Source organism: Candoia aspera, chromosome 1, assembly GCF_035149785.1.
Source record: "Candoia aspera isolate rCanAsp1 chromosome 1, rCanAsp1.hap2, whole genome shotgun sequence".
Classification (NCBI taxonomy): domain Eukaryota; kingdom Metazoa; phylum Chordata; class Lepidosauria; order Squamata; family Boidae; genus Candoia; species Candoia aspera.
In genome coordinates, this window is record NC_086153.1 from 106,550,742 (window position 1) to 106,578,436 (window position 27,695).

General features: G+C 37.3%; 1 protein-coding gene across 1 annotated transcript in view; it reads left to right on the forward strand.

Annotated features, from left to right (window-relative positions):
* Window positions 1-27,364, forward strand: part of ATG5 (autophagy related 5) — a 48,412-nt gene extending 21,048 nt beyond the window's left edge. The window contains exons 6-8 of the mRNA XM_063311591.1: window positions 2,067-2,161; window positions 18,154-18,271; window positions 25,528-27,364. Of these exons, the coding sequence (XP_063167661.1) occupies window positions 2,067-2,161; window positions 18,154-18,271; window positions 25,528-25,664 (350 nt within the window). The 3' untranslated portion in view covers window positions 25,665-27,364. The remainder of the gene's footprint in view (window positions 1-2,066; window positions 2,162-18,153; window positions 18,272-25,527) is intronic.
* The last annotated feature ends 331 nt before the right edge of the window (window positions 27,365-27,695 follow it).

A 27,695-nucleotide genomic window follows, 5' to 3' on the forward strand; every position in this document is an offset into this window, starting at 1 on the left:
TCTAAAAGAAAAATTCAAAGTTTCTAAAAACGTTTTTGAAAAACCAAAAAATAAAATGTAGTAAAAGAAAAAGTATCTCCTGATGGCAGGAAAAAATGGTTTGCAAAATGGCTGCTGGGAAGCAGTCTTGCCCATCCACAAAATAGCTGCCATCCTCTCATTCCTGCTTATCCTTTGCCTGGGCATGTGGGCACAGTTACTAACCATTGGGTTGCAGCCAGCCACCAAAGTTATGGAAATCATTTGGGGCCACGAAACATTCTTAGAAATAAAGGCAAAGCTGGATCCAGCACTTTGCTTTGCTGCATACCAGGTTCCTGGGCTTTTTAAAATAGGAGGAAGAAGAGTAATAAAATATGTGGTTGAAAGCTTGATGGGTACCAGAGAAGGTATTTATATGCAACTTGGCATCATGTTTGAAGCCACAGATTTAGTGTAAACTGATATAAATGCCTGTGAAAACAATTCCTTTTTAGGATGCTTAATTTGAGATTATTAAGGCTGCTAGAGACAAATTTTAACAATAAACGTATGAATTCACTATGCATGTTTAATGATTCATTCTTCTATTAACAGGTTCATTCAAATATTTTCATAGCTAAGTGTTAGGGCATCTTCGTCTTATTCAGAAGATAGGTTAGCCTAGAGAATTGACATAAATTTTGTGTTCCAGAACTTTCATTTTATTTCTCACTTTTCTATCTAAATAGAAAATATTTCTAATTTTTATTTATTTATTTATTTTTGCCACTGCCCATCTCCACCCAAAGCGGGGACTCTGGGCATTTTTCAATAAAGATAAAAACATTAAAATACCATAAATATAAATAAATATCAGATACAAATATAATGTAAGCATAATGTAAGCATAAATACAGTATAAAATCCAGATGACGATGATAGTTGTGGTACCGCTCATGTATATCTAAAGGGCCATTTTGGGCACCAGCCATCTCCAGGAGTGATTACTTCCCTTCTCACCCCAAGTGAGGTGGCAAAACCAGGTCTTGTTTTCAGAAGGCCACAAGAGATGGAATCTGTCTTATCTCTGGGGGAAGGATGTTCCAGGGGGCGGGAGCCGCTGCAGAGAAGGCCCACTTCCTGGACCCTGCCAGATGGAATTCTCTTATAGACGGGGTCTGTAACATGCCCTCTCTGCATGATTGGGTGGGACGGGTTGATACAGTGGGGATGAGACAGTCCCTCAGGTACCCTGGACCCATGCCATGAAGGGCTTTAAAGGTAATAACCAACACCTTGAATTGCACCTGGAAGCAGACTGGTACCCAGTGTAGCTCACGAAGCAACGGTGTAATATGTGCCGATTTAGGGGCACCAAGAATTGCCTGCGCGGCCACATTTTGGACCAGCTGTAGCTTCCAGATACTCTTCAAGGGTAACCCCATGTAGAGTGCATTGCAGTAGTCTATATGGGAGATGACCAGGGCATGAGTGACCATGTGAAGGGCCTCCCAGTCCAGGAAATTAAAATGTAAATTATTTTTTCTCATATCACCTGCATTATGAAAGTAGTACATACTGTTTTAAAAAAATAAAATAAAACAATCTTGGAGTGAATCCTAAGCATTGTTAAATATATATGAGGGAAACAACAACAAACCTGCCCAATAAACAGCTAATTATCGTAAGTTGAATCATACGAAGAATACAGAGGCAAATATGGCATCACAAAAAGTGGCATATTAACTGGCTACTCGAGGTAAATCGATCCCAACAACTTCTGTCAACCTCTGCAATTATTTACATATTTTATCAGCAACAATAGACTAGGACCACCACATTACATTTATCTATGAAAAGCTCTCTGAAGTGTTGTTCTAACTGGTTTTAAAGAACATATTTTAATATATTTGATGGCAGAAGGATAAAATCCTAAAATAATTCAATATGATCCTTCCATTCATAAGAATATGGATTTAATATGAAATAAATGAAACAATAGTGTAGTCAGATTGTTTATATCTGTTTCCCTTTATTTCTGTACATAGTTGTTCGGAGTTTTGTAGTTGTTTTTGCTAATCCTAGTACTCCCTGTTTATTTTCAGACAAATTTGAACAATTTTGGGCCATAAACCGGAAACTCATGGAGTATCCTGCAGAAGATAATGGATTTCGCTACATCCCATTTAGAATATACCAGGTAAGGAAATATATGAATATTGTTTTTAATAGAAGTGTTGCTCAGCCTTGCTGTTTATGATTTGCCGAACAGTATAGCCATTGAGCAAATTCCTATTACTTTGCTCTGCTTTGAAAAGCTTTATGAAAATGCATGGTGCTAAGAATTGTATGGAAGAGGAAACACTAACTTGCTCCCTCTGGATGTTCTTGGGAAGTGTGATATTGATGTGCCCCTGGTACAACTAAGTCCAACCCCAAATATGTTCTACACTGGTTTCATTGGCTGCAATGCTTTTTATTGACTTAAAATGTAATCATTTAGTTTTAAAGGATCATTTCCCCCACAACAGTTTGTTTTGGCTTTAAAATAGTGATAAGTTTAATTAAGGTGTTAATTTGCAACATTTTTATTCATTTATTCAAACTCATCTAAATGAGTTTCATTTAGATTATTATCTGAAGTTTAATGTCAAGTGCTCCTTCTGTAAGATTATAGCTTCTTACGGCTTCTTTCCTATCCCTTCCCAGATTTTTATACAAATCTGCACTGAATTGGATTTGAATTTATTTCTTGTAAAACCATTTTATACTATAGAACTACCATTTTTAACAAAGGAACCATTAAACAAAATTAACTGCTTATTTGTAAGAAAAAAATTATCATGCATTTAATCATTGTAGTACAACTATAGTGCAGATTTTGCAGTAGCAAAATATGCTTGCAATGATTGAAACTGAATTTTTTGACTCCTTGAGTTGTAATGCTGCTTTCCCCTTCATTATTCTATGTGCTCTCTTATGAACATATTTTTTAAGTGATAAAGTGCAGCCTGATTTCAAAACCAAGTTGTTGTGGCTCATAGCATTTGTCCCACTTGGTTGTAGGGTTCACTTGATTTGCGCTGTGCCTGCTCTCAGTTTCTTACAGCGAAGCTATCAGTGCATGATATGACAATCAGACATTTGTTGAATTCAGACAGAACATCACATAATGATAAGGAAAAGTTATCTTGAGTCTGTTTTGATAAAGTGTATACACAGCCATTTTCTTGACTCTAGAAGCTGATGCACTATAAAGAATAGAACCAAGCCACCAGAGTTCAGGGAGGTGGAGAGCCTTGAAGAGGGACCCCCATGGGTAGAGCAAAACTAATCTGGAATGCTTCCTGTCCCTTCCTCATTTGCTGTTCAGCCTCCTCTCTTATAAAGGCTTTCTTGCCAGAAAAGTAGAGGAACTAGGCTTGGAAAAAGTGTTACATGTGGGCTAGATTGCCAATTTATGAATGGCAGAAAAATCCCCCCCTTTTTTTGTTTTTTGTTTTTTGAGAGAGAGAAGACAAGGAGATTCAGGTGTCTCCTTGAATTATTTCAAACAGTTCTAGGAAAAAAATAAGGTGGGGGGGGATAGCCAATCACCCACTCTTGAAAATATAGAGAGAAATATAGGGAGAAAGAGAAATAGCATTTTACAGAATTCTGGAATTGATTTAAGTTGGTTAGGAGTGGGGTAGCCACCACGATGGCTGTAGCAGTCACCCACACATGCATTCACACTCATCAGCTCCCAATATGAAATCCACAGTCAGCTGTGTTTTGCTTTTCTTGTTCTCCTCCCAGTTCCTTTTGAACAGATAAAAAGGCAGTGGGGCTTAAAAATGTACTATTCCTTATTGAACTTTCAGTTCAAGAATTATCTGGCATTTAATTGGCTGTATCTGTGGGCAGCTGTCGGAGGCTCTTTCAGGTTGATTGAAAACATTTTCTCTCTGCTGCCCATATCCTGCTCCTCCCTCTTTTCGGGTGTGGATTATGCTTTGCTGAAGAGTCAGGTGTGTGTGTTGCGGGGGGGGGAGGTACGACAGGGAATTGCAAAAACAAAACAATATCGATAGTTTAGGGAAGAGACCAGAACGCCACACAATTTCCCAGTAATAATTTGAAGACCTGGGGTGCCATCTACAACTATCCCAAACCCCAAGTTGTATTTTGTTATGTCTCAGTTCTACATACTGTCTGATACAAGAAATGATAACTGTGTTTGAGGCTGGATTATGCAAGTGCAGTTGTCCTAATAGAATTCTTTCTAGAGTAACTGATACATTTTCCTTCAAGAGAGCAAAAGAATTCAAATTCTGCTCATAGGTGAAATATGGTTCATCTGCATATTTGTTGTAATGCTGTGCCTAAGGCAACTACACTGTTTTGGAAATGATGCAAACATTTAGGGAAAGAAACAGGCAACTTAAACTATAAATAAGGTTTTTGGGGGGTGGGTAGCACCATGAAGGAGGTTTAAGAGATTCACAAGCAGTCTGTGTGGGAGACTCAGTCTAAACAGTGGCCACAATTTTTTCCTCATTCCTGAAATAATGCTGCTCTTAATCATGTAGGAAATCAGGAAAGTTCCATTATTCCTTACAACATATCCTGCCAAATGAAAGGATGTGAGGAAGACATGGGTTGTTGCCCACATATGATTAGGAAAATTGTCCTTAACTATTTGTGACCAAAATCTTTGTCTATTGTCTAGACAAAATTGTAATAATCCTTACTATATAAAAATAAATAAGTCTAGCTCTTTCATTCCAGATGTGTGTGTAATTCTAATGGCTGCCCTTAATTTAACCACAGTCTCTGAGACATTCATATTATTTACCTTAAGTATCACTGACATTGCTTTGATACTGTTATAGACATAATGATAACATTTTACTAAATAACAGACCGTGGCAATTGAAGGTTTCCGTTACAGATGCACTACATGTGTATTTGTTTCAGATTCCTTTAGAACTGTATAATTATTAACTTTCAACAAGGAGTAGTGCTTCAAAGCTCCTTAGAACTAACTTTAAAGTATGTGTATATAAATAATTACATACACATACAACAAACTGACATAACATATGTAGCAAAGCCTTTATAGGTTGCATGAAGGCTGATAATTTCCAATTACGTGTAATATTGTAGGACAATTAAATTGACCAAGTTGTTGCCATAAGTTATGGTGATCACCACCTACTGAGATTCTTTTTTAAGCAGGAGATTATATAAATTCACAGAAAATAAAACTACTAATCGTGGTACTGTATAAATCTTCTATCTGTTTGGAATGAACAGTGTCATATGAAATCACTACTGCAGTACTATAGGATGCAAGAGTTTAACAGTACAGTTATAACATAAATTTAGTTTTACAATTTTATTTGCCATGATTTTTTTTTTGTCAAATAATAGTTGGTGAGCTGAGACAATAAGAAGCTGTTGAAAACGAAGAATTAGCATGAGATATAAATAGCTGCCAACATCAATTAGCCTGAAAATTAGCCACTACTTGGGAATTAAACTTTTTTTTTAAATACCTAAACGGTATTTTTTGGTTTCTTTCCTTCTTTGCCTAGTTATTTTTTCTCCTGACCTCATCGGTATGCAGTTTTGTTCCACTCTTTCCCTTCATGATAGTTATTCTTCCTCTTAACCCTATCACATCCTTTTGTAGTTGTTTTGCTGTTTCTGCTGGAAAAAAGGGGTAAATGGGAAATACATAGTATGTACAATGTTTTCTGGGTGTGAAGGAACATTGTGTATTAGTGGTTGCAATATGCAAATGGGAATCAGTTAATGTTGTGAAGAGGATGCCTTGTTTATAGGCAATTAATTTTAATTAATAATTAATTTAACTTAAATTGTCTTGACTCTGCCCGTTTTGGGGAGTGTGGCTTCTGGAAGGTAAATATAGACACCTACATTATTTTGCAAATACATAATATAGGTATATCATATTTATTCAATTCTTATTTTACCGCAATCTCATGACTCTTAGCAGTTACAAGTAAAAGTAAAACCAAAAGAATTAAAGCAATATAAATCCAACTTGCAAAAACAAAGTAGGAGAGAAAAAACAAGAAAGGCTCTTCAAAAAAGCATGTTTTTAATATCTTCCTAAAAGCTACCAAAGAGGGGTCCAGGCTGATCTCAGTGAAGCCCATTTCATAGCCTTGATGTGCTACAGAGAAGCAGTGTCTTCTGGCTTCAGCTCTCCTGACATCCTAGAAATGTGGGACTACAAGAAGCCCCTCCCTACATGATCTAACAGGCCAGGCTGAATCCAGTTAGACCTGTAGGTACCCAGGAGCCAAGCCACAAAGGGTTCAATAGGTTGATACTGGACCTTTAAATTTTACTTGAAACTGAACCAGCAACCAGTGCATGCCCACAGTATACTGTAGGTAGGATATGTTGCCATATTCTGGAGTAACTATAATTTTGGGGTAGTTTTTAAAGGCAGACCTATGTAAAGTACAATGGAGTAGTATATGGGGGTGGTGATGAGAGCATGAGTTACTGTTGCTAGATCCTCTTGCACCAAATAAGGATGCAACAGGCAATATTCAAGCAGGGGCCACAAGCCCAGAAGGATCCCCAAATCATGAACCTGCTCCTGCATGGGTAGTGCCTGTTGACTAGGAATAACAGTGGTAACAAAGGGGAACTCCAACATAAAAACAACTTTATTTTGCTTGGATTCTCTTTTGAGTCTGTTCTTTCCCATCCAGACCCTTCCAGCTTCCAGGCACCGGGATACAACATCAACAGCATCTCTCCCACAAACCAGGATAGCAATATGTAGTTAGGTATCATCAGTATACTGTTGGATGACCTCCCACAGGGTTTTATGTATATGTTAAAAAGCAGAGGGGCAAGGAATGATTCTTACAAGCGAGGGGACACTAGGCTAACCTCTTTTCTCTGACTAAAACAGACTGAAACCATGCACAAAGGAAGGAGTGGAGCCACTGTGAACCAGTATCTCAATCCCCAGCTCTCCAGAGAATACTGTAAGATGTCATGGGCAATAGTATCAAAAACCACTGAGGACAAGGAGAGCTGCACTATCCCCATTCAGATCCTGACATAGGTCAGTGTGAGAGAACAACAAGTGCCATCTCAGTCCCATATCCAAACCTAAACATATATTGAAAAGGTCCAGATAACCTGCTTCCTCTAGGGTGCTACATAGCTGATCTTCCATCACCATCTTAACAACTTTATCCCAGAAGGGAAGGTTGGAGACCAGAAGATAATTATCCAAGACCACAGGACTGAGAGACAACCTCCTCAGCAAGGGATGCACCGTGACATTCTTTAAGGCAGCCAGGAGCTGCCCCTTACGTAAAGAGCATTGACAATCTCACAGGTCCACATGATCATTCCTGCACCCATTCCCTGCAGCAGCAAGGATGGGCAGAGGTCCATCCTACATGTGGCAGAGGAAAGTCTGTACAGCACCCTCTCCACTTCCTTAGAGCTCAGAAGTCATAGAATCCCAGATAAGAGGGCAAGACAATGTTCTGGTCACCACTACAGATTCTGCCCATGTGTAGTCAAGACTGTGGCAAGTCTGGGCAACTAGGTCAGGAAATTGCTATGCAAAATGGTCATAGTGACCATTTATTTACTGCCAAGAGAACTGCAGAATTGATTTCAGTTGGACTGGCAATCCTGCATTTATATAGAATGGTGCTGCTAGGCATCACACAGAATTTTTTTGTGTGTTTATAACTTTTTCTGTCTACTCTTTTTCAAGTGAGACTTTACTTTTTTACATGACTTTGGGGGAGAGATTGTTCTGAATTCAAAACATCCTTCCTTTTGAATAGATAGGTTCTTATCTAGATTATTGCTAGTGGTTTTGTGTGGGTATATAATTGATTTAGGAAAGTAGCTGCCAAAGTGACAATATCATGTTTTAGATAGCTGCATTTAAATTTTTACAATTTGAAATGTAGAGTTTATAAACGTACACTAGATAAGATAAGCAGGCAGAATGTGGCTTCTATAATTCTTTCGAACCACTATATCAGCAGCAGCCAAACATTTGTGTGGCATAGAGAGATTTTCCAAGAAGTCGGATTGGGTTGAAAAAAATAACAGCAAGGTTATACAATCCTGCTTAGCACTCTTTGCGTTAATGGGAAGATAATTATTAATGAACAATATGTTTTAAGATACTTGCCTGTTTCTTATTCTATCTGGCTGTAATCATGGGAATTCGTCTGTTTGCTTAGTTGGCTCCACCTGCATCCTTAATGTAAATTTCACTATAAAGACATTGGTAGCAGCTTGAAGGGCATAGACTGGATTTAAAATCTTCTCTTTGTATCCTCATTCTTTACCTTTTGATAGCTTCCTATCCCAAGCTGCCAAATCTATAGTGAAATAGCTGGGTCTATTTTTATCTGTCAGTGGATTGATACTGCTGGGAGAATGTATGTATTTGAGAGGGGGAGAACGAAAGCAAGAGGTAGACATTGTTGAAGACTTAGTCAACCTGCTTGTTAGTATCTATCAGAAATTTGAGAATGCAAAACACATTGTGCTTGTAGGAGTTTTTGTGATAAACAGACTTGAATAATATAGTTATATTTTATTTCCAAGGTGCTAAGAGTGAAGTTAAATGTGAAACTGTGTTTAACTGAAAACCAAAGAAGCCTTAATTCTCAGTACAAGAAGGCAAATATGATGTAGTAGGTATGGAATATAGGAATTCAAGGATATAATTTACTAAAAAAAATAACAGAAAGGGCAGAAGAAAAGTACAGTTATCCACACTTGCTCAGAAATGCAAGTGAATAAATTTGGTAATGTTAATGAGAAACTTTGGGTTTAAAAAAATAACTAGAGAAAGGAATAAAAGCAATACTGTGATTAATGCTGTGATCAGGCATAGAGAAAATACTGTGTTCTGAAAGAAGGGCTTGGCAACACCGTAGCATAAATGAAGCCTCTCTCTTCCAGTGGCTAAAGGAGATCTGTTTTTTCAAGGCTTGTGGGATTGCTTTGAAAGCTATTCCCTGCTGTCTCCACATGCAGATGCAGGCACATCTACTTTAGTCTTTTCCCAGTACCACAAACTTATTAATATAGAGAGAGAAACACCTCTTCCAAATGCTTTTCACAGCCCTACTGGTCATTTTAGTTCCTGTTGACCATTCAACCAAAGAGAAGATATTTATGGTATTTTCTAAAATCATGTTTCTTTCAAGTAGACATGAAATTTTAAAGACATTTTTCCTGACATTGGTTGTGAGATAAGCTTTCCAGGAATATTAATCCTTAAAATTAAATCCCATTGGGGGAGAGGGGCAGTAATATAAATCTGATAAATAAATAAAATAAATAAATAGTCTTTCCAGGAAATTCCTTTTTCCTTAAAATCATTACACTGTCACTTTCTCTTGAAGTTTCAGTGCTTCTACTTCCTCAGCTAAGCCAGTTAAAGTTAAGTAATGGATGGTTTTGGAGAATGAGTGTAGTGCCTAATGATTATTGGAGGGAAAATATCCCAATATTTGGAAGGATAGGGAGAATCTGGGAAACTTTAAATTGGTCAGTCTGTCATTGATATCTGCGAAGAGACTAGAACTTTTCATAATGCAAGGGATCTGTAAGCATTTTGAAAACATGCAGTTATTATTTAAAAACCATCAGCCATCACATTTATTTGGTTGAGTAAGTTCCATAATAAATTATGGTAATGCTGTGGATATAGTGTATCTTGATTTCAGCCATGTTTTGGACAAAGTATTCCTCCACCTTTCATTTTTGAAACTCCTTAAGAGAGGGCTAGATGAAATGATTTTTGGATCTGCAGCTGGTTGTAAACGTATGGTCCTTTTCAAACTGGAGAGAGGTATTGAATGAAATGCTCTGGAATTTTGTAATGAGCTGCTACTCAACACTTTTGTTTATGATTTGAATGACAAGTTGGAAGAAATGCTTACAGTGAGAAAAGACAAACAAAAGTCAAAAGGTTCACAATAAATTAGAAAATGGTATGAGCATAACAGGTGAAATTTAAAAAGACTACTTCCTTTAAAGTTCTTTACTTGTAATAAGGAAGCTAGCTGCCCATGTAAAGGACGAGAATACCTAGCTCGGTGGTAATATGCATGAATAATAGTCATAGGCTGAATAAGATCCTGCATATGCAGATAGGCCACTTCTGCAGATATTCCTTTTATCTCCATTTTTTAAAAAGTCATTTTGCACGCCCTATTGTCTGGTATGTGAATAAGGCCTACCACAGCCTAGTAAAAGGATTAAATCAATCTGAGTTTCCAATTTAGTAGTTTTATTACTAAATTCATCAGAGAGAAGTTGATTTATTTATTTAAATATTTGTATCCCATTTTTATTCTAAAAAAATCTTAAACTGGATTGTGATAAAATCAATAATATGCAACACACATTAAACATACATTATAAATATAAAATATACAATTAAGATATAAAATAACAAAACAAGAAAAGCAGCAGCAATAGAAGTTTAAAAATAGCAGCAGCATTATTAAAAGACCTGGGAGAAAAAAATAGTCTGTGCCTGGCACCAGAAAGATTACCAAGATGGTAGCTGGAGAGAACATTCCAAACTCAGGGAAAAGGCCTGTTCCTGGGTAATCTCCTGCCGTACCTCAGCCTGGAAGGGGGCACCTCAAGACCTTCTGAAAATGGTCTCAAGGCACAAAAATGAACATATGGAAAGAGCCATGCTTAAGATACTGTGGTCCCAAGACATAAAGAGCTTTCGGGATTAAAATCAATATCTTGAATTGGGTTCAGAATCAAATAGGAACAAATGAAGATCATAAAGCAGTGGCATGATATGTTCATGTTGCTCTGTTCCAAATATTACTCTTGTTGCAGCATTTTATTCAAACTTGAAGTTTCCACTCTGTCTTCAAGGGCAATCCTATGCATAATATATTGCAATAATTTAATGTTACCAGAACAAGTAATCTTGTTGCAATGCTGCCTCTGTTCAGCTAGGGCTGTTGACAAAGTTGCTGGACTTTAGTGAATTCAGCTTCAGTTTGCTGGCTTTCATCAAGTCCATTACTGTGGGCGGGCATTACTTCAGCAGTTTCACTGCCTCACCTTGAGCCAATGAAAAGAAGGGTGTTGAGTGGTCACTGACAACGTTTTACATATCCAGATGATATCAATTTCATATAAAAGTTAAAAATCATGGGGGCTGAAATTAGAATGTAAAATGCCACAGCATAAATGCCATGACATTGAGCAAAACTCCCCAGCATGGTATGAGGGGAATCACTGTAAAGTTGTTTTATCCACAGCCTTCCCAGAAAGATACCATGCTTGTTGGCACTGAAAGCTGCTGAGAGATCTATGTTGGAAGGTGGGAGAAAAAGACAGGAATTTTACACACATACTCACACACACAGCATTCTTCTTTATTTAACATATATGCTATTTAATACATACAGTACAGTGGCCTTAGCTTAAAAAGCTATACTTTTACAGTTTTATACAGACAATTTCAAATGGAGTCTTAACCTGTTTCACTTTGTCCCATGTTCAGCTTCTATCCCAAGGAGGAGAACAGGAAGAGGGAAAAGAATTATTTTTAGGCTTCTTAGGTTCCAGCACCTTTGTCAAACTGTTCTTGCTGACTTTTTCTGAAAACTGCACTCCTTCCCACTAGCAGATTTCTCTCTTAGGTCCTACTTGTTCCTGCTGGGTCTCCAAATGCAGATTCCTCCTCCTTGCTACACACAGTATTGCTAGTCCACACTGTACAAAACCAACTCCAGAAATGCCAACAACCTTCCCCTCCGTTACTTAATGCTTCAGCCCTTTTATATGTTTACAGCTCTAATGCAGCTGTTTTAATTAGGCATGAAACTTCTTGGTGTCTGTGTGACACTGAGCCTGATTTTTGCCCATAGGAAAAACCCCATTAACCTTGAGACCTTTGCATCCTCCCAACTCCATCAGGGCAGCTCACCCTGCCATAATCCAGAACAATCAACACAGCGCACTCCCCATTTCACCTGCAAAGTTCATTCAACAGGACAACCACAGCCAAAATCCTATTTGCAGCTGATCTAGAAAATTTGTTTTATCCAAGTGCATATGAAAAATAGGAGGAGGAGGAAGTATTAGGTATGTTTGCCGCCTTGAGTTATTTATAGCAATAATAAAGGCAGGATAGAAAATGGATGGGTGGATGTTCATTCACCACATATTCAAGCACATTGCCCAAGATATGTCTGTTGGACTCTGGCTTATAGTTATTTAGACTCAGGAGTGGTCTCACTATAGCCTCCTTTAATGAGGTTGAGACCATTCCTTCTTGTACAGAGGAATTTGAAACCTCCTTAATCCTGGAAGAGCATCCCGTTCCAGATGTAATAACCCATAAGGGACAAACTGGTTGGCCAAACTTGCTGAAGCACCTTGTCCTATGTCATTGGGCTTTGAAACCTGGAATGCTTCCAAAGAAATCTGACCAAGCAGTGCCTTGGCCTATTGCACCCATTGACCTGCTGATACAATACAGTCTAATAATGTTGAATTCAATCACTTTTGTCCTTAAACAGTCCCAGATCTCTCCGAAAATCTCTGCTGGGCAACAGTGAAAAGACTCAATTGCTTCTTTTGCTTCAGGGTACATATGCTGATGAGCTCTTACTTGTGTTCACTCAGATTCAAAATGAGTTTTCTTCCCCCTGAATTCCAGTTGTCTGCCAACTTGCTTTATTGCTGTTAGATGAGATGTATGCCAAGGGGCTTTTGTGTCACAAGTGAGCATGTCAGTTGCCCCAGTCATCTCTGTATTCTACAGGGCAGCCAAATCATCAGCAGATAGAACAACCATGTTGTTGTTGTTAGTTGCTGTCAAGTTGTTTACAACTCATGGCGACCCTATGCATAACAACAAAATGCTGTTTGGTCTTGCACCATGTGCCTGACTGTTCCAATGTTTGCATCCATTGTTGCGGTAAGTGTATCAATCCATCTCATTGAAGGTCTTCCTCTTTTCTGCTGGCCCTCGACTTTACCAAACATGATGTCCTTTTCAAGTGATATGTCTTCCCTGACGATGTGCCCAAAGCATGAGAGTCTAAGCCTAGTTATCTTCACCTCTAGGGACCATTCTGGTTGTATTTCTTCTAAAACTGATTTGTTTGTTCTTCTGGCAGTCCATGCATCAATTCTTCTTCTATCTTCCTTTTTTAATGTTCAACTTTCACAGGCATATGTGGCAATTGAGAAGACCATGGCGTGAGTCAGACGCACCTTTGTTTTTAAACTGATGTCTTTACTTCTGAAAACTTTAGATAGGTATTTGATGGCAGATTTTCCCAGTGCGATACGTTGTTTGATTTCTTGATTACTACTTCCCTTGGCATTGATTATTGATCCAAGTAGACTGAAATTGTTGATGACTTCAATTTCCTCTCTATTTATTGTGACATTGTTTATTGGTCCATTTGTGAGTATCTTTGTCTTCTTCACATTCAGGTGTAGTCTGTATTGCTGACTACGATCTTTGATCTTCATCAGCAAGTACTTCAAGTCTTCTTCACTTCCAGCAAGCAAAGTTGTATCATCTGCATATCGCAGGTTGTTTGTGAGTCCTCCACCAATTCTGATACCCCGTTCTTCTTCGTACATTCCTGATTCTCGAATTATTTGTTCAGCGTACACACTGAATAAGTAGGGTGAAAGTACACAACCTTGCCACACACCTTTTCCAATTTTGAACCACTCAGTATCACCGTTTTCTGTTCTGACGACTGCCTCTAGATCTGTGTATAGGTTCCGCATAAGTACAATTAACTGCTCTGGAATTCCCATTCTTCGTAACATTAACCATAACTTGTTATGGTCCACACAGTCAAATGCCTTTGCGTAATCAATGAAACAGAGGTCAACATCTTTCTGGTATTCTTTACATTCAGCCAAGATCCATCTGACATCAGCAATATCTCCTGTACTGCGTCCTCTTCTAAATCCAGCTTGGACTTCTGGTAGTTCTCTGTCGATGTAAGGCTGCAAATGTTGTTGAATTATTTTCAGCAAAATTTTGCTAGCATGTGAAATTAATGAAATGGTTCGATAATTTCCACATTCTGTTTGATCTCCTTTCTTTGGAATGGATATGAATACGGATTTCTTCCAGTCAGTTGGCCAGGTCGTTGTCTTCCAAACTTCTTGACATAGAAGAGTAAGTTCTCCCACTGCTGCATCTGATTGTTGAAATATCTCAATTGGTAATCCATCAATTCTTGGAGCTTTGTTTTTTGCCAATGCCTTCAGTGCAGCTTGAACTTCCTTCAGTACCGATGGTTCTTGATCATATTCTACTTCCTTAAAAAGCTGAACATTGACTAACACTTTTTTATACAGTGATTCTGTATATTCCTTCCATCTTCTCTTAATACTGCCTGCATCACTTATTTATTTATTTATTCATTCATTCAAATTTCTGTTGCCACCCATCTCCCCTCAAAGAGGAGGGATTTAATGTATTGCCCATAGAATCTTTAAGGATAGCGACTTGGGGCTTGAATTTTCTCTTCAGCTCTTTCAGCTTGAGAAATGCTGATCATGTTCTTCCTCTCTGATTTTCTAACTCTAGGTCTCTGCATATTTCATCATAATATTTTTCCTTATCTTTTCGAGCTGCCCTTTGAAATTTTCTATTTATCTTTCTTACTACATTCTTTCTTCCATTAGCTTTAGCTACTTGGTGTTTAGAAGCAAGGTCCAGAGTCTCATCTGACATCTGTTTGGATCATTTTGCTTCCCTACCTTTTTAATGATCTTTCACTTCCTTTGCATGTTATGTTCTTAGTGTCTTCCCACAACTCTTCTGGTCTTCGGTCATCAGTGTTTAATGCATCAAATTTATTTTTGACGTGATCTCTAAATTTAGGTGGGATATTTTCTAGATCATACTTTGGCACTTTTGTAAAAGGTGAAAGGTCCCCTGTGCAAGCACTGAGTCATGTCTGACCCTTTGGGGGTCATGCCACATCAGCAAATGTAGGTCCCGGAGGCTTTACTCCATCCGCGTCATTGAGGTTGGCTCTACTTTGAGAAGCTCTTCCCCAGTAGCATATTGAGTGCCTTCTGACCTGGGGGGCTCATCTTCCAGCACTATATCGCAAAATGTTCTGTTGTAATCCATAGGGTTTTCATTGGCACGTTTTCAGGAGTAGATTGCCAGGCCTTGCTCCCTAGTCTGTTCTTTGTCTGGAAGCGCTGCTGAAACCGGTCCACCATAGGTGATCCTTTTGTTAGTAGAACTACTGGTGGCAGAGCTTCCAGCATCATAGCAACACACAAGCCACCACAGTACAACAGACTGACAGACAGGTGGTGGATAGAACAACCATACTAACTGGAAAATCCCCCCGAGCCTCTGGGGACAGATCATTCTAATAGGTTCCCCATCCCTATAGAGAGTAATCATTCCTGCAAGCCTTAATCTTAACCGGAAGTGATAGAATCATGGCAAGGGAAGAGATCTAAATTCTCCATTTTTAGACAACCATCCTACTGCTTAGTGGAAAAAACCAAATCCAGAGTGTGACTGTGTTGGGCCAATGTCAAGTTGAGTCAGACCTATGGTTTTAATGGTAGCCATGAAGTCCTAAGCAGCCCCATCTAAGGCAGTTGTGACATGGATGTTGAAATCCCTCAAAACTACATTCCAGAAGTCAGTACCAATTCCAAGATACTTACTTGATTTGCCACATTTCTAGGCCACCCACTTCCATACGATGGTGGGTGGCTTCACAAACTAAAAGCCCAAATACATAAAATGATACCCAGCATAAAGTAAAATAGGCATATAGAGGGAAACCATAAAAGATGCAAGATATCTCCACTTCCCCTACTGCTAAAAGGAGATCTGCCCAGACCACCTAGCCCAGACCTGGAGGTTTTTAAGATTGCTTAAAGGCAGGCTAGGTGTGGCCATGTGGATCACCGAGGAAGGGGGGTGCAGATGTTGAAGTAACCTCTCCCAGCTCGGATAAAAAAGTTACTGGACAGAGAGGTATGTGGTACACTAGCAGAATCCCTAGTCTGTCTCAGGTACCCAAACTACTAAGTGTTCTCCAGGTGAACCTTGAATGCCTAACCTCAACTTGGCCCTTGGGAGTTGTGTCTTGCATGTTTTTTGCTCAGATGTGTTCTGGCAAGGAAGGAGGTTGGGTTTTTCTTTCTGTAAATAAATAATACACACTTAATACATCAGTAATTCAATTTAAATAGCATTAAGTAGACCTGTTTTGTAAGAAATTGATAGTTTGCTCTTTTGAAAAGCTTGGAATAAAATTTAAACCATAGTGTAACAATGTTGAATGTTGTTGCTGTTGGATATTTTATTTATTTAGAAGCAACACAATAAGTGCTCATAATCTGATATTTTGGTACACTGAGGAGGTAATGGAAGAGGAACTTCAGTTTTTATATGGCTAAAATATTGACATGTGGAAATCATAAGGGTTATTGTGTGGGTTTAACATGTAAGGCAATTTGCTGTGGTTTAAATACAATTAGGAAATCCATTCTTTTATGTAGATGTAAAGACTAGTAAGTCTGTTGGCTCTCATTTCTTAAGAATTATAATTTGTGGTTTATGTTTTTTATGTTATGATTACATCCTGTATAAATTGTTTGGCTTATACATATTGCTTAAAAGCCAGTTAGCCAGTGTTCTTAGGAAGAAGACTAAGTCAACTTACCTATGGAAGAAGTTATTATGTAATGGTACATGTTACTTTGAAATAACAGTAGGGTTTTTTTTAATCTACTGTATCTGGCTGAAGTCTGAACTTTGCCTCTTTGATACTAGCTTTCAAAATAGATCAAGGCTCTTTTGTTAGGAAGCTTCAAAACAAGTAAAATTTCTCACACTAAATTTGTGAAGCTATTTTTGTTTGATGCTCCAAGTTTCCATTTTCAGGATTCTTAAGGTATTATCGGACAAAAACAATGACCTTCTGTCAAAAATAATATATATGCGATACCTAAAATAATTATCAAGCAACTCAAAAGATGTGGCCAAGTGCCCTGACTCCTTAAGAGCAAAAGGCTAGTAGCAACTCTAAGGGAGGCTTTCCATTGGGGATATGTATCAACCAAGATTCAGTTCAAATTTGATTTGAAGAGTTGAGTTGATATAAATCATTTATTCATATTAACGATCTAATCTTGCAACCACTTCAGAATTACCTAGTGTGATTTAACATATCAATGTATTGCACATTTGTGTTTGGATAATTTCACTGAATTGCCTTTCAATTAAAGCTTCACACAGCCATATTTCCCCCCCTCCTTTTTTTTTTTTTAATCAGACCATTTTAGGATCTTTTCTGTCAGTGGTTAGATGTACTCATACTGAATAGATGGTTCCTTAGATCAACGGCTTTCAAACTTAGTCTTTTGTGGGCAGGGTTTCTTGTTCCCTTAGTCCATTGTAGCCACTCAAGACTTCAATACCCAGTTTGAAAACCCCCACTATAGGATAATCAGGCCTTATATCACTTATGGCTTTAAAAGTTAAAATAGCACCTTCAAATTGCATTAAAAAAAACCTGGTGCTGTCTTTCAGCATAGGCATAATGCAATCTCTGTATCATGAACCAGCCAGCAGTATAGCTACTATATTCTACAATTATCAAAGCTTCTGGATGCTCTTAAAAGATATCCTAATATCAAGCTTGTTGATTTTTAATTATTGTGTAATTAAGGCATGGGTAACTTGCCAAACTCAATATTGTGTGATATGTAGTTGATAGATTACTTTGGGACCAAAATAAAGTTGATGTTGGAAAATTTCTTAAAACTACAGCCTTCTCCCCAACCCCCTTCCAACTGTTAAATGAAACATATTTCATGTTTAAAATTTCCACCCGATCTCCAAACAATTGTCTGGAAAGTGTGATAGTTATTGAAATTAAAGATTCGTGGTGTGGCTTAGCATGTCTAGATCATATGGAAACTTCATGAAGGTGAGGTTTTGAGGTGTTTTCTAACCTGCACAGGCACTTTTATTATACAATTTTGCAGTATTCTTTATTTTAAAAGCATATGCTATACAAAAATTTTTATTTTACCCCTCATGCTCTTGTGAAATAATTATATACAGCTATTCTAGTTATGCTTTTACTAATATTAACAATTTATTGCTAGACAACAACGGAGCGACCTTTTATACAGAAGCTCTTCCGTCCTGTTGCTGTAGATGGACAGCTGCATACACTGGGTGATCTCCTAAAAGAAGTTTGTCCTGGTGCAATTAACTCTGAAGGTATTCTGTTAAAAGATAAAATGGAATATGTTTTCTTGCTTGTAAAGTGGGCTTGGAAAAGATTTTTTGGGTTGTTGTTTTTTTTTACCACCTCTTGGTCTGGACAGCTGCAGTGTTAAACTTAACCTTTGAAGTGAAGCCAAAGCATAATGAAATACACATGATAAATAGCAGCAGCAATAGAATTGGATTTTGGATTTTTAATTGGGCAAGGATTGAGCTTTGCAGAGCCTATATAACCTTTGCTCCTTTTCTGTGTTTGGCAAGATCAGAATACATTGTTTAATTTGCAGGTTTCAAGATTTTGTTATATTTAAGGATGAGAGGGCAAATCAGGTTCAGGAGGATGTCTAGCAACAAGTAGAGAATACATTATTTACATTATTACCTTACTGTGTTTAGAGTCAATTGATTCAAACAATTTCACATTTATGAACTCTACCACAGTTTCTTGCGTGGAACTCAGGGATGGAATGCTTTAGCGATTATTGACATGGGCGTGGGGAGAAGAGTTTTCACTGATTTCCTTTTGTATCCCTGAAAATCTGTTCCTAAAGTTGCAGGGACATTTTGAAATGGTATGTATATGTGTTGGGTGATTACAAGAGGAATAAACAGCAGTAGCTTATGGTCATCTATGAATAGAAAGAATGCCTAAGACCCAAGTATATTTCCTGAAGAAGCATTACTTAATTTTTAGATTAATATCCTTTAATACAATTCAGAGTTTGTCATACAATCCACAATCTCTTGTGCATAATTTCGTATACCTGATTCAAGAATTACTGTGATGATTGTTGTTAGCTGGAGTTTTATTATTTTATTTTATTATTTTACAAATGTATGGAAGCACAACCAGGAAAAAAGAGCAGAAAAGAAATAGAAAAGAGATTTACAGGATATATAAAAGTGAATAAGGATTTTGGAAATAGCATAAGATTAGTGCAGTGTGCAGAGGCAGCTTATATCACTTTATCACTTTAAAATTATTATTAAAATAGGATCAATATTTGATAATTAAAAGAGGCAGCCAGTATAATCATCAGTCAGAACAAACAATAGGAGTTTCCATGTAACCTGAGAAAGTCTGTCATTATTATAACAAGTGTCAGGGAAACAGGCCAAGAACCACGCTGAGCCGATACCTCCTACTCTAGTTCTTTACTGTTCTTAACATACAGACAGAATCTTGCCAGACTGAAGGTGCTCTAACTAACCTAAGTGTAAATAATCAATGAGGCTCTAGGCTTGGAGCTTGGTATGGGAGGACAGATTTTTCCTTTCACTGTCATTGTACTTTCTGAGGTGTCCAACAAGAACTCAAGAATTCCTCCCAGTGTTACTGCTGGGGAACATAAGGATCCTTTCCTGTAATTGGGCCGTACGGCTGAGATTCAGAGAACTCCAAAATACAATACAGGTTATAGGGCCAAACTCTTTCTTCTTATGAATAGTAAAGTGGATGCGGTTTGGTCAAGTTGCACTTGCCAGAGGGCTATGGAACACATCCTGTGGATTGCTTGGGTAGTAAATAGGAAAAAAAAATGCCTTGCCACAGGCTGATGTGATTTAAAGTAATTATGGTGAGCTTTTCCTGTGGTTTCTGTGCTCATGAGCCAAGGTCCTCAGCCTGAAATGGCATGAACTCCACAGCAAAGTATGCTTTATTTCAGTATTGCTGCTACTTCTGTTTATCAGGAGTATCTTTGGCTTTATATTCTGAACGTTGCTGTTTGATTGCATCCACCTTTATTTAGCAATTAACTATCTTATGTTTTAAAGTAATGATTAGCATCCACCCAAAATGAGTTTTGGGTGCTGGAGTCTTGGTATCATATGTTGTCAGTTGACTGCAAGCATGGGAAGAAGTATTTGGGTTTGTAGTATTTGTATGAATAAAGCTTTCCTTCTTGTGATACAAGGCTTGTATATGCACATTTTTACTGCTGCATCATGTAGCGTGTTCTCAAGATTGAGATCTCATTCCCCAGGAAGTGTTTTTGCCTAAGATTAATTGCCCTTTTAAAGTTAGTGTTTGATGCATTCTCTCTGGCTGGCCATATCCTGACTCCGTTAACCCTCTGTGACCTGACTCCACTGACTGTCACCGACATGGCTGAGACAGACATCTTTTAGCATGTTCTATGCTGGACAGACTCTTAAGCCAGAGGCTTTTCACAGAGTGGATTCAATTAGGCAGATTTTTACTAATCCACAGAAAAGAAAAATGTGTTTGAACAGATTCCAAACTTATGAAAATACTTGAATGGCTCTTCACCTAGCTGTCAGCTGAAATAGTTAAAAATACTGTAGGAATGCATAGTTAGAATTGGCTAGAATAGTGGAAGGATGGATTATAAAGGAGAACTGTAATCAAACTTTCCAGCAATTATACCTCTCTTTGTTTTAGTGTACAAATATATAAACATTTAATTGTGCATTGCTGTTATTTATGTGAATTTCTTGAATTACCTAGATCTAATATAGGATTCTTAATAAAGTTAAGGATTTATGCTTAACTTCTTAGTTCAGATATCAGTTATTACCACTAGCACTGCTCTCTTTCCTTGTTAAAAATCTTAATCAGAATTGTTGCACACATGAGTGTGAATATTTGGAAAATAATGTGCTGTTGTTTAGTTAATGAAATAAGGCATTTCTGATGCAATAGCATTATATTGCTTTGTATTGCCTTACCCCTTCTTCTGCTTCTCCTACCCTTGCCAAGCATAGTCATTTTTTTCTTGTTATTATCTACTTGCTGCATATGCCCAAAGTAATTTTTATTATCCAGGTTAAATCAGTCCATGGTACTCTTAGCAACCATCTCCAAATCTATAATTTGAGGGTACCTATCTTATTTCTCTCATTGGTGTCAGCTTTTACAAGCGTGTGTTACCACTAGAAAAAATGGCTTTGACTATTCTGATCTTTGTTAACACAGAATATCCATTGTTATCATAAATATCCTTATCTCCCATGATCTTGTCTAAATTTGTCATTGCCTTCCTCCTAGAATTAATCTCTTGTTTACTTTTCCAGCACACTGTCCATCTTCATCTGTTCTTAAGTCCAAGAAAATAAAATTATCTGAATTTTTTGCTTCATTGCTATTAACTATGAGTTCACTAAGCTTGCTGGTCTTCTTAATATTTAATATTAACCCAGATTTTTCACTTTCCATTTTTACTTTCATAACAAGCTCTTCTAAGTTTTCTTTAGAAGTGGTATCGTTTGCTTATTTCTAACTGTTGGTGTTTCGACCTCCAATTTTGATTGAGTCCGCCACTCTGATAATACATTTCCTATGCAAGTTACACTAATATGAGGAAGATATACATACTTCTCTCTCAAGCACTTCTTATTCTGAACTATTCTGTTTCCCCAAATTCAGTTCTTATACTAGCTTCTTGTTCATCTAAAGTTTCCTTAGAAGAATATTCCTGTTTTCTGGTGTACTGCTTAGCTTTAATAAAGTATATGTTCTGGCATGATCCACACAGTCAGAGATCCTGTCATAGTTAATAAATGAAAGATAAATTTATCTCGTTCACTTTTATCATCCTTCATTACCTATCAGATATTGTATGTCTCTGTATTTTCTGAGACCTGCATTTAACATTTATCCCTTTATAACTCTTTAAAAGTTTATAAAAGTGGAGCCAGAAATACCTCCTTTTTAAAGGAATTTTATAAATAAGGGGAAGGAGAGAAGCACCACTGAAGTAATTGTTTTGGAAAAGCCCAAACAGATTTGTGAGGTATTGATAGGCTTTCAGCTATCTTCTTGCTACATCTAGGATCTTGACTTTGATATTTTGAAGGAGGGGAGGCATTGGCCTTCAAATGTCTACATGTGAGGTCTTTAAATATCAGTATTCCTTCTTTAAACTCTTTCAAGGCTTTAGAGGGTCTCCTGAAATAATGGGGACACTCTTGTTTGCTGGTCTGTAATGTTATTAATACTATTAAGGTTTGAGTACCTATTGCTGCCACATAGAACTGTTTAATACAATTGCGGACTTCCGGTGGGTACATGGCAGACTGAGCAGCTGTGCCCGTGGGCCCCGGGGGCGGAACTGATAGTATGGCAATTTTTCTCAGGCTCGGGCAGGTTTTCCTGAGGCCCAGGAGTGTTCTCTGGATGAAGGAAAACACCAGGAATCACCCCATCTGCCCTCCGGACTGCTGCTTGCAGCCAGAAGATCGCAAACAGCGTTTTGCGTTTGGCTGGTAAGAGCTAGCTGGGAGGCTGGGATGTCACCATTTTCCAAGCCACACTGCAGCCTTAAAGGGACACTAAGACCAGCCACCCCATTTCTAAATCACCATGTATGTATGTATGTATGTGTACCCTAAGAGAGGCTTTCTACAGTAAGGAGAAGCAGGTTCTCCTGGTGCTTATCGTTATTTTTGGGATTACTTTTTTTTTTAAAAAAAATTAAGTTTGGAATTCATTTCCCTTCCAAATATAAAGGAGGATTGAGAGTAAATAATTGTCTTCCTGTTGTTATTTTGGTATTAAATTTGAAGATATTAGCATTTTCCTACACGTTGAATTGGCTGATTTAAACCTTCAGCTTTCTGTTTCTACTTTCCCTTGGGAACTGTCTGCTTATCTCACTTTCACTTTGTGGAAACTTCAGAACTTTTTCATATCTTCGACTTTTGCTGATTAAGCTCCTAGGCGACGCCATAATCTACTGCGTGAGACATGGAGGATTTTAAACAGATTTTTTCTGACTTCCATCAAGATTTTAAACCTCTTTTCTGACTCCTATCAAGTATGTATACAAGACATTCAAGACATTGTGGAAAATATGAGCTCTAAAATGTGCCATCTGGTTGAGGATGTAGTGAATGAAATTAAGGAATTCCACAGTGATAGAAAGGTTTCTTCTAAGAATGAGATCAGGATTTCTGTTGAGATGCTGGATGAATATTGGATAGTGGAGTTGGAGAAATTTAACGGGAGAGGGATCTGCAAGCAATAAGTAAAATTGACTGATGAAATGCCATGAAAAAGAAGGGGTCATTCTGTATGGGAGGTTTTCTGAGGAGAAGTTGGAATTCTTGAGGGGGGCAGTTGGGCTGTTTGATTTTCTCAAGAGAAAAGCTCTGTGCACATTGTGGGGATATGTAAATGCTTTGGTTTATTTTGAAGTGGGATGAGGCTTGAATGTTTATCTAGATCACTTTTAGGGTTTGACGTTATTTGTTTTTAAGGATTTGGATTAAAATTATTAGGGTATAAAAATATTTATTTGGATGGTTTTAAGAATTTGATTTAAGGCCATTGTTTTGAATAGCTTTTCTTTTTCTGGGTTTATTAAGATTAAGATTAAAACTGTTGTATTATTTAGTATAATGGCAGACAATTTATGTGCTTATTAGTCTGAATTTTATTATTGTAGACAGAAATGTATAGAATAGTAGGAAGGGAATAATTAAATGAGTGTTATTTGGGGGGGAGTTGTTTAGGAGGTTTATATGAATTTTTTCCCTTTAATATAAGGGGAGGGAATAACTGTAGTGATTTTTTATAATGTGCTAAAGGGGAATGATTTATAGAAATAATGTGATTTTGGTTTAATATAGAGTAAGAGATTGATTATGGAAAAAATTTGTATATCCTTGCTGTTAAAAGTCAGAAGTCATATCTTTCTGTAATGTAAATATTTTTTCTTTGTGTTCTCACACTTTTGTAGTTCTTCTCTTTGTAGTTTTTGTTTTTTCATAGCTTTTATCTTTCTCTTTAAACTTAATAAAATTTATAAAAGAGTGAGAAGTGTTTAATACAATTGCATTTCAAACTTTTGATGAAAGTGCCCACAATTGTTAATTTTTCCCAGAATCTGAGGACTTTCTCCTCTTAAGGACCTCTCTTTGATGTGGGATGTTCATCTAAATTGTTCCAATAAAACAAATCCATCTTGAAACTCCCCAACTGTGAAGCTGCTCTTGGAAAAATTGTCTCCAGTTATCATCCTGAAACTCTATACATTATTTACTCAGGAGTGCCTCTGAAATATGTATGTAGGTGTACAGATTACTCACAGTCTTTTACAGCTTCACCCGAAATTACAAAAGCACTTTCATCCCCCCATATCATTCTGAAAATATTTTTAAAAATCATCCCCAGAAAGCAGAGCTGTGCAAATTCCATTTTTGAAAGATCCCAAGTACTGTAGTAATTTCTTCTCTTTTGCTAAACATGTTAATAAAAATTAAAAGACCCTTGCAGCTTTCATTTGGAAATTTGGTAGGCTTCATTTTGATAAAAATACAACTAGGTCTATACATTTCATCTAGATTTACATATACACACATCTATCATTTATTTATTTAACCAATTTATGGCTACCCATCTCACAAATATGACTCTGGGCTGCTAACAACACAGTAAAACAATTTTAAAAAATGACAGTTCTTTCTTTTTTCAGTAGCAATTTAAAGATACTTAGCACATTGTATTTAGTTGAAATATGACCTGTGATCTCAGGAAAGCAATTTAGCCTGCAAATCTCATTCATTTAGAGAAAGCATTACAATCAGTTGTTTTCTAATGCTGGTCAATGAGGGCAATGAGATTTGGGTTTTCTGCAATAAGATTTGAACCCAAATCAAATTTGCCAACTTTGGTATCTGCCCAAGCCAAATCAAGCTCGTTTTTGGAATCTCTGAACCTTGCATTGATATAGACCTCTATTATTTGTACACATTCCATTTCTATGATCTGTACAACATTGGACCTAGCTTAGTTGTATTCTATAGTAGATCCACTGAAATCTTGATGAACTGCTCCAAATGATTTCAGTGAGTCTACTCTAAGCATGGTTAATCTGGATCCAGTTAACGATATCATAATTCTGCACATACATTGTCCTTTTGTAAATTACTGCCACTCAAATGTATGTGCAGAATTATGGTATCAAACCTTTGAGAAATCATTTGAAGACTGTTATATTTACTTCAGTGTGCATAATGAGAGAAAAGTTAGTGTATTAAGATTACAGTGGTTTAAAAAAATAGCTTCTTGATAGTGCTATGAAACTTTTAATTTAATAGAACTTCCAAATACCTTTAAAACTTCATTTGAACAGTAGCAAGATAATCAGTAACAACAAAGCAAGGATTCTGTAGAACTTTACCATGAAACTGAGTATATATGCTTCTAAAATAGGTGTTGTTTCTTTTTAAATCTGACAAATGTTTGATTAGCAGCTTCTCTCTCTCTCCCTCTCTCTGTGAATTAGATGGTACAAAGAAGACTCAAGTGGTGATTCATGGAATAGAACCAATGTTGGAGACACCAATACAGTGGCTAAGTGAACACATGAGTTATCCTGATAACTTTCTACACGTCAGTATTATTCCACCATCTGCAGATTGAAGTGTCATCATGTTTGTCTGAGGATCAGCCTTTGATGGGGACAGCAAAATGTACAGCTAAGTACAATCAGGCTTGGTGGGGATGACCTGACCAAAAATCTTTGCTCCTGCAAGCTGAACAGGAAGAAAGATCCTTCATATGATAAGAACCGTTGAGCTGGCCAATTTTTGCATTAGCCATTTTTCCTCCACTGTCACCATTAACTCTGAATGTGACACATGAAGGCTCCTGCAAGTCGTCTTTTTTCTAATGATATATATGAAGTGGAGGGCATGAGGAGTAAGTGGAACTATATGCCACTTTGTATTTCTTACTAATCAATAAAAATGGGTATTTTCCAAAGTTGCAATGACTTACCTTTAAAATAAAAATCTGTTTTATTCTAGAAAATTAGGTGAATATCCTACTAAAATTAATGTTCAGTATCTCTTTAGAAAACCATGGCATGCTAAACTCCTTTCTCTGAGATTTCATATACAACATTTCTTTCAAATTTTATACTTGGCAACTGAATTTTTAAGCAACCACATGTTTTGTATTCCACAAATTACATTAGTGACCCTAAACACATTACTAGCATTAGTAATCTTACTGGCATTAGTATGCCTTCGTTCAAAATAATGCTGGTAAGTTCCTTGCATAATTTATATGTGCTGCGCTACTGAATGTGCCCAGATAAATGTCTTATTTAAAGCAAACTGCAAGACGGTAGGATTGGGTTCTCTCTCAGCAGAAGAGCACTACAGGTGGAAGGTTCTCTCCTTTCTCCCCAGCAGTTTCCTGTGCAACCCACCACCTGCTCTGGCAAGTCAAAGGACTAGATTTGGTATCAGGGTGGATGAATGAAGGGAGGAGGAGGAGGGGAAATCCTGTTCTATGACCAGATGTCTGGTGAGATGGCACTGAGTAGAGCCCCTTATTTACTAGACTTTTTTTTAAAAAGATCCAGAAGCGTATTGTTCTCAATTGAGGGGTTTCATATGCAACAAAAAAGTTTGACAAATATTCCTTCTAAATAGTTTGTAAGAACTTGGAAGTTTCAAGGGTTGGATTTTCTCAATTCCCAAAGTAATGGGATAGACAGCACTGATAACATCTCGAGTGAGCCCAGGCCCCAGCAGGAGGCAAGTGCAGGAGTCCTGCTGTTTCTGGCAGGACTCTTCTGCCAGCTTAGGACAACTTTAGCACATTCGTTCTGGGCATCTAACATGAAACAAGGCAGATAGATCAAATAATATCATACATAATCAACATTAAAAAAGCCTCCCAAGATCAAAGCAGCTCTTAAATTTTGATGCCACAAAAAAGCTATTTTTAATTTGTGTTCTGTGCCACTAGGCCTACTGGAGTTTGGGATTTTTTTTAATATAATCAATGACTTAAAATTGTATTTGGAAATATTAGAGATTCCTTCACACTTTGGCCAACACTTGTCCAGAACTTTTCAAGAGGAGCTGAGAGTCTTGCTACTAAACATACATGCTGACTATAATGGAGACTTACCAACAGTAGCAATTGCCCCCTTTGTTCCACTAGTAAATAAAAGAAGTAATGTTTGGTAATATGAATGTATGCTGAATTCTTGCCTAACTGCCTTGTATCATCATCTAAATAAGGTTTTTTTTCCAAGGCCATTAGCTATTATAAAATGCATAAAGTTTTCTTGAAATAAATTAAAGTTTGCCATTTCCTTCCTAGAATTGTTTGCTTTTTAAATATTTAACCTGTGTATAAAATATTGAAATAGCTTGGTCACAACTCAAACTGCACTGTGATGCTAAAATGACTTCATGGTGTTGATTAAATGGAGAAGTATTGCTTAAGCATTCTGTTCAAACATCAGCCTGATTTGCGCACCCACAATGCTTCAGATAACTGAGAGAACAATGTACTCTCCTGCATTTTGGAAGTACTTGTGTCTGATTCTTAAGCACAGAGTGATGTCCAACTTTGTGCAAATGAGGTTTGCTCAAACATTCTCCTTACATCTACATGTGCAGAACAGAGGAGAAAGAATCTGTTCTGCTGACA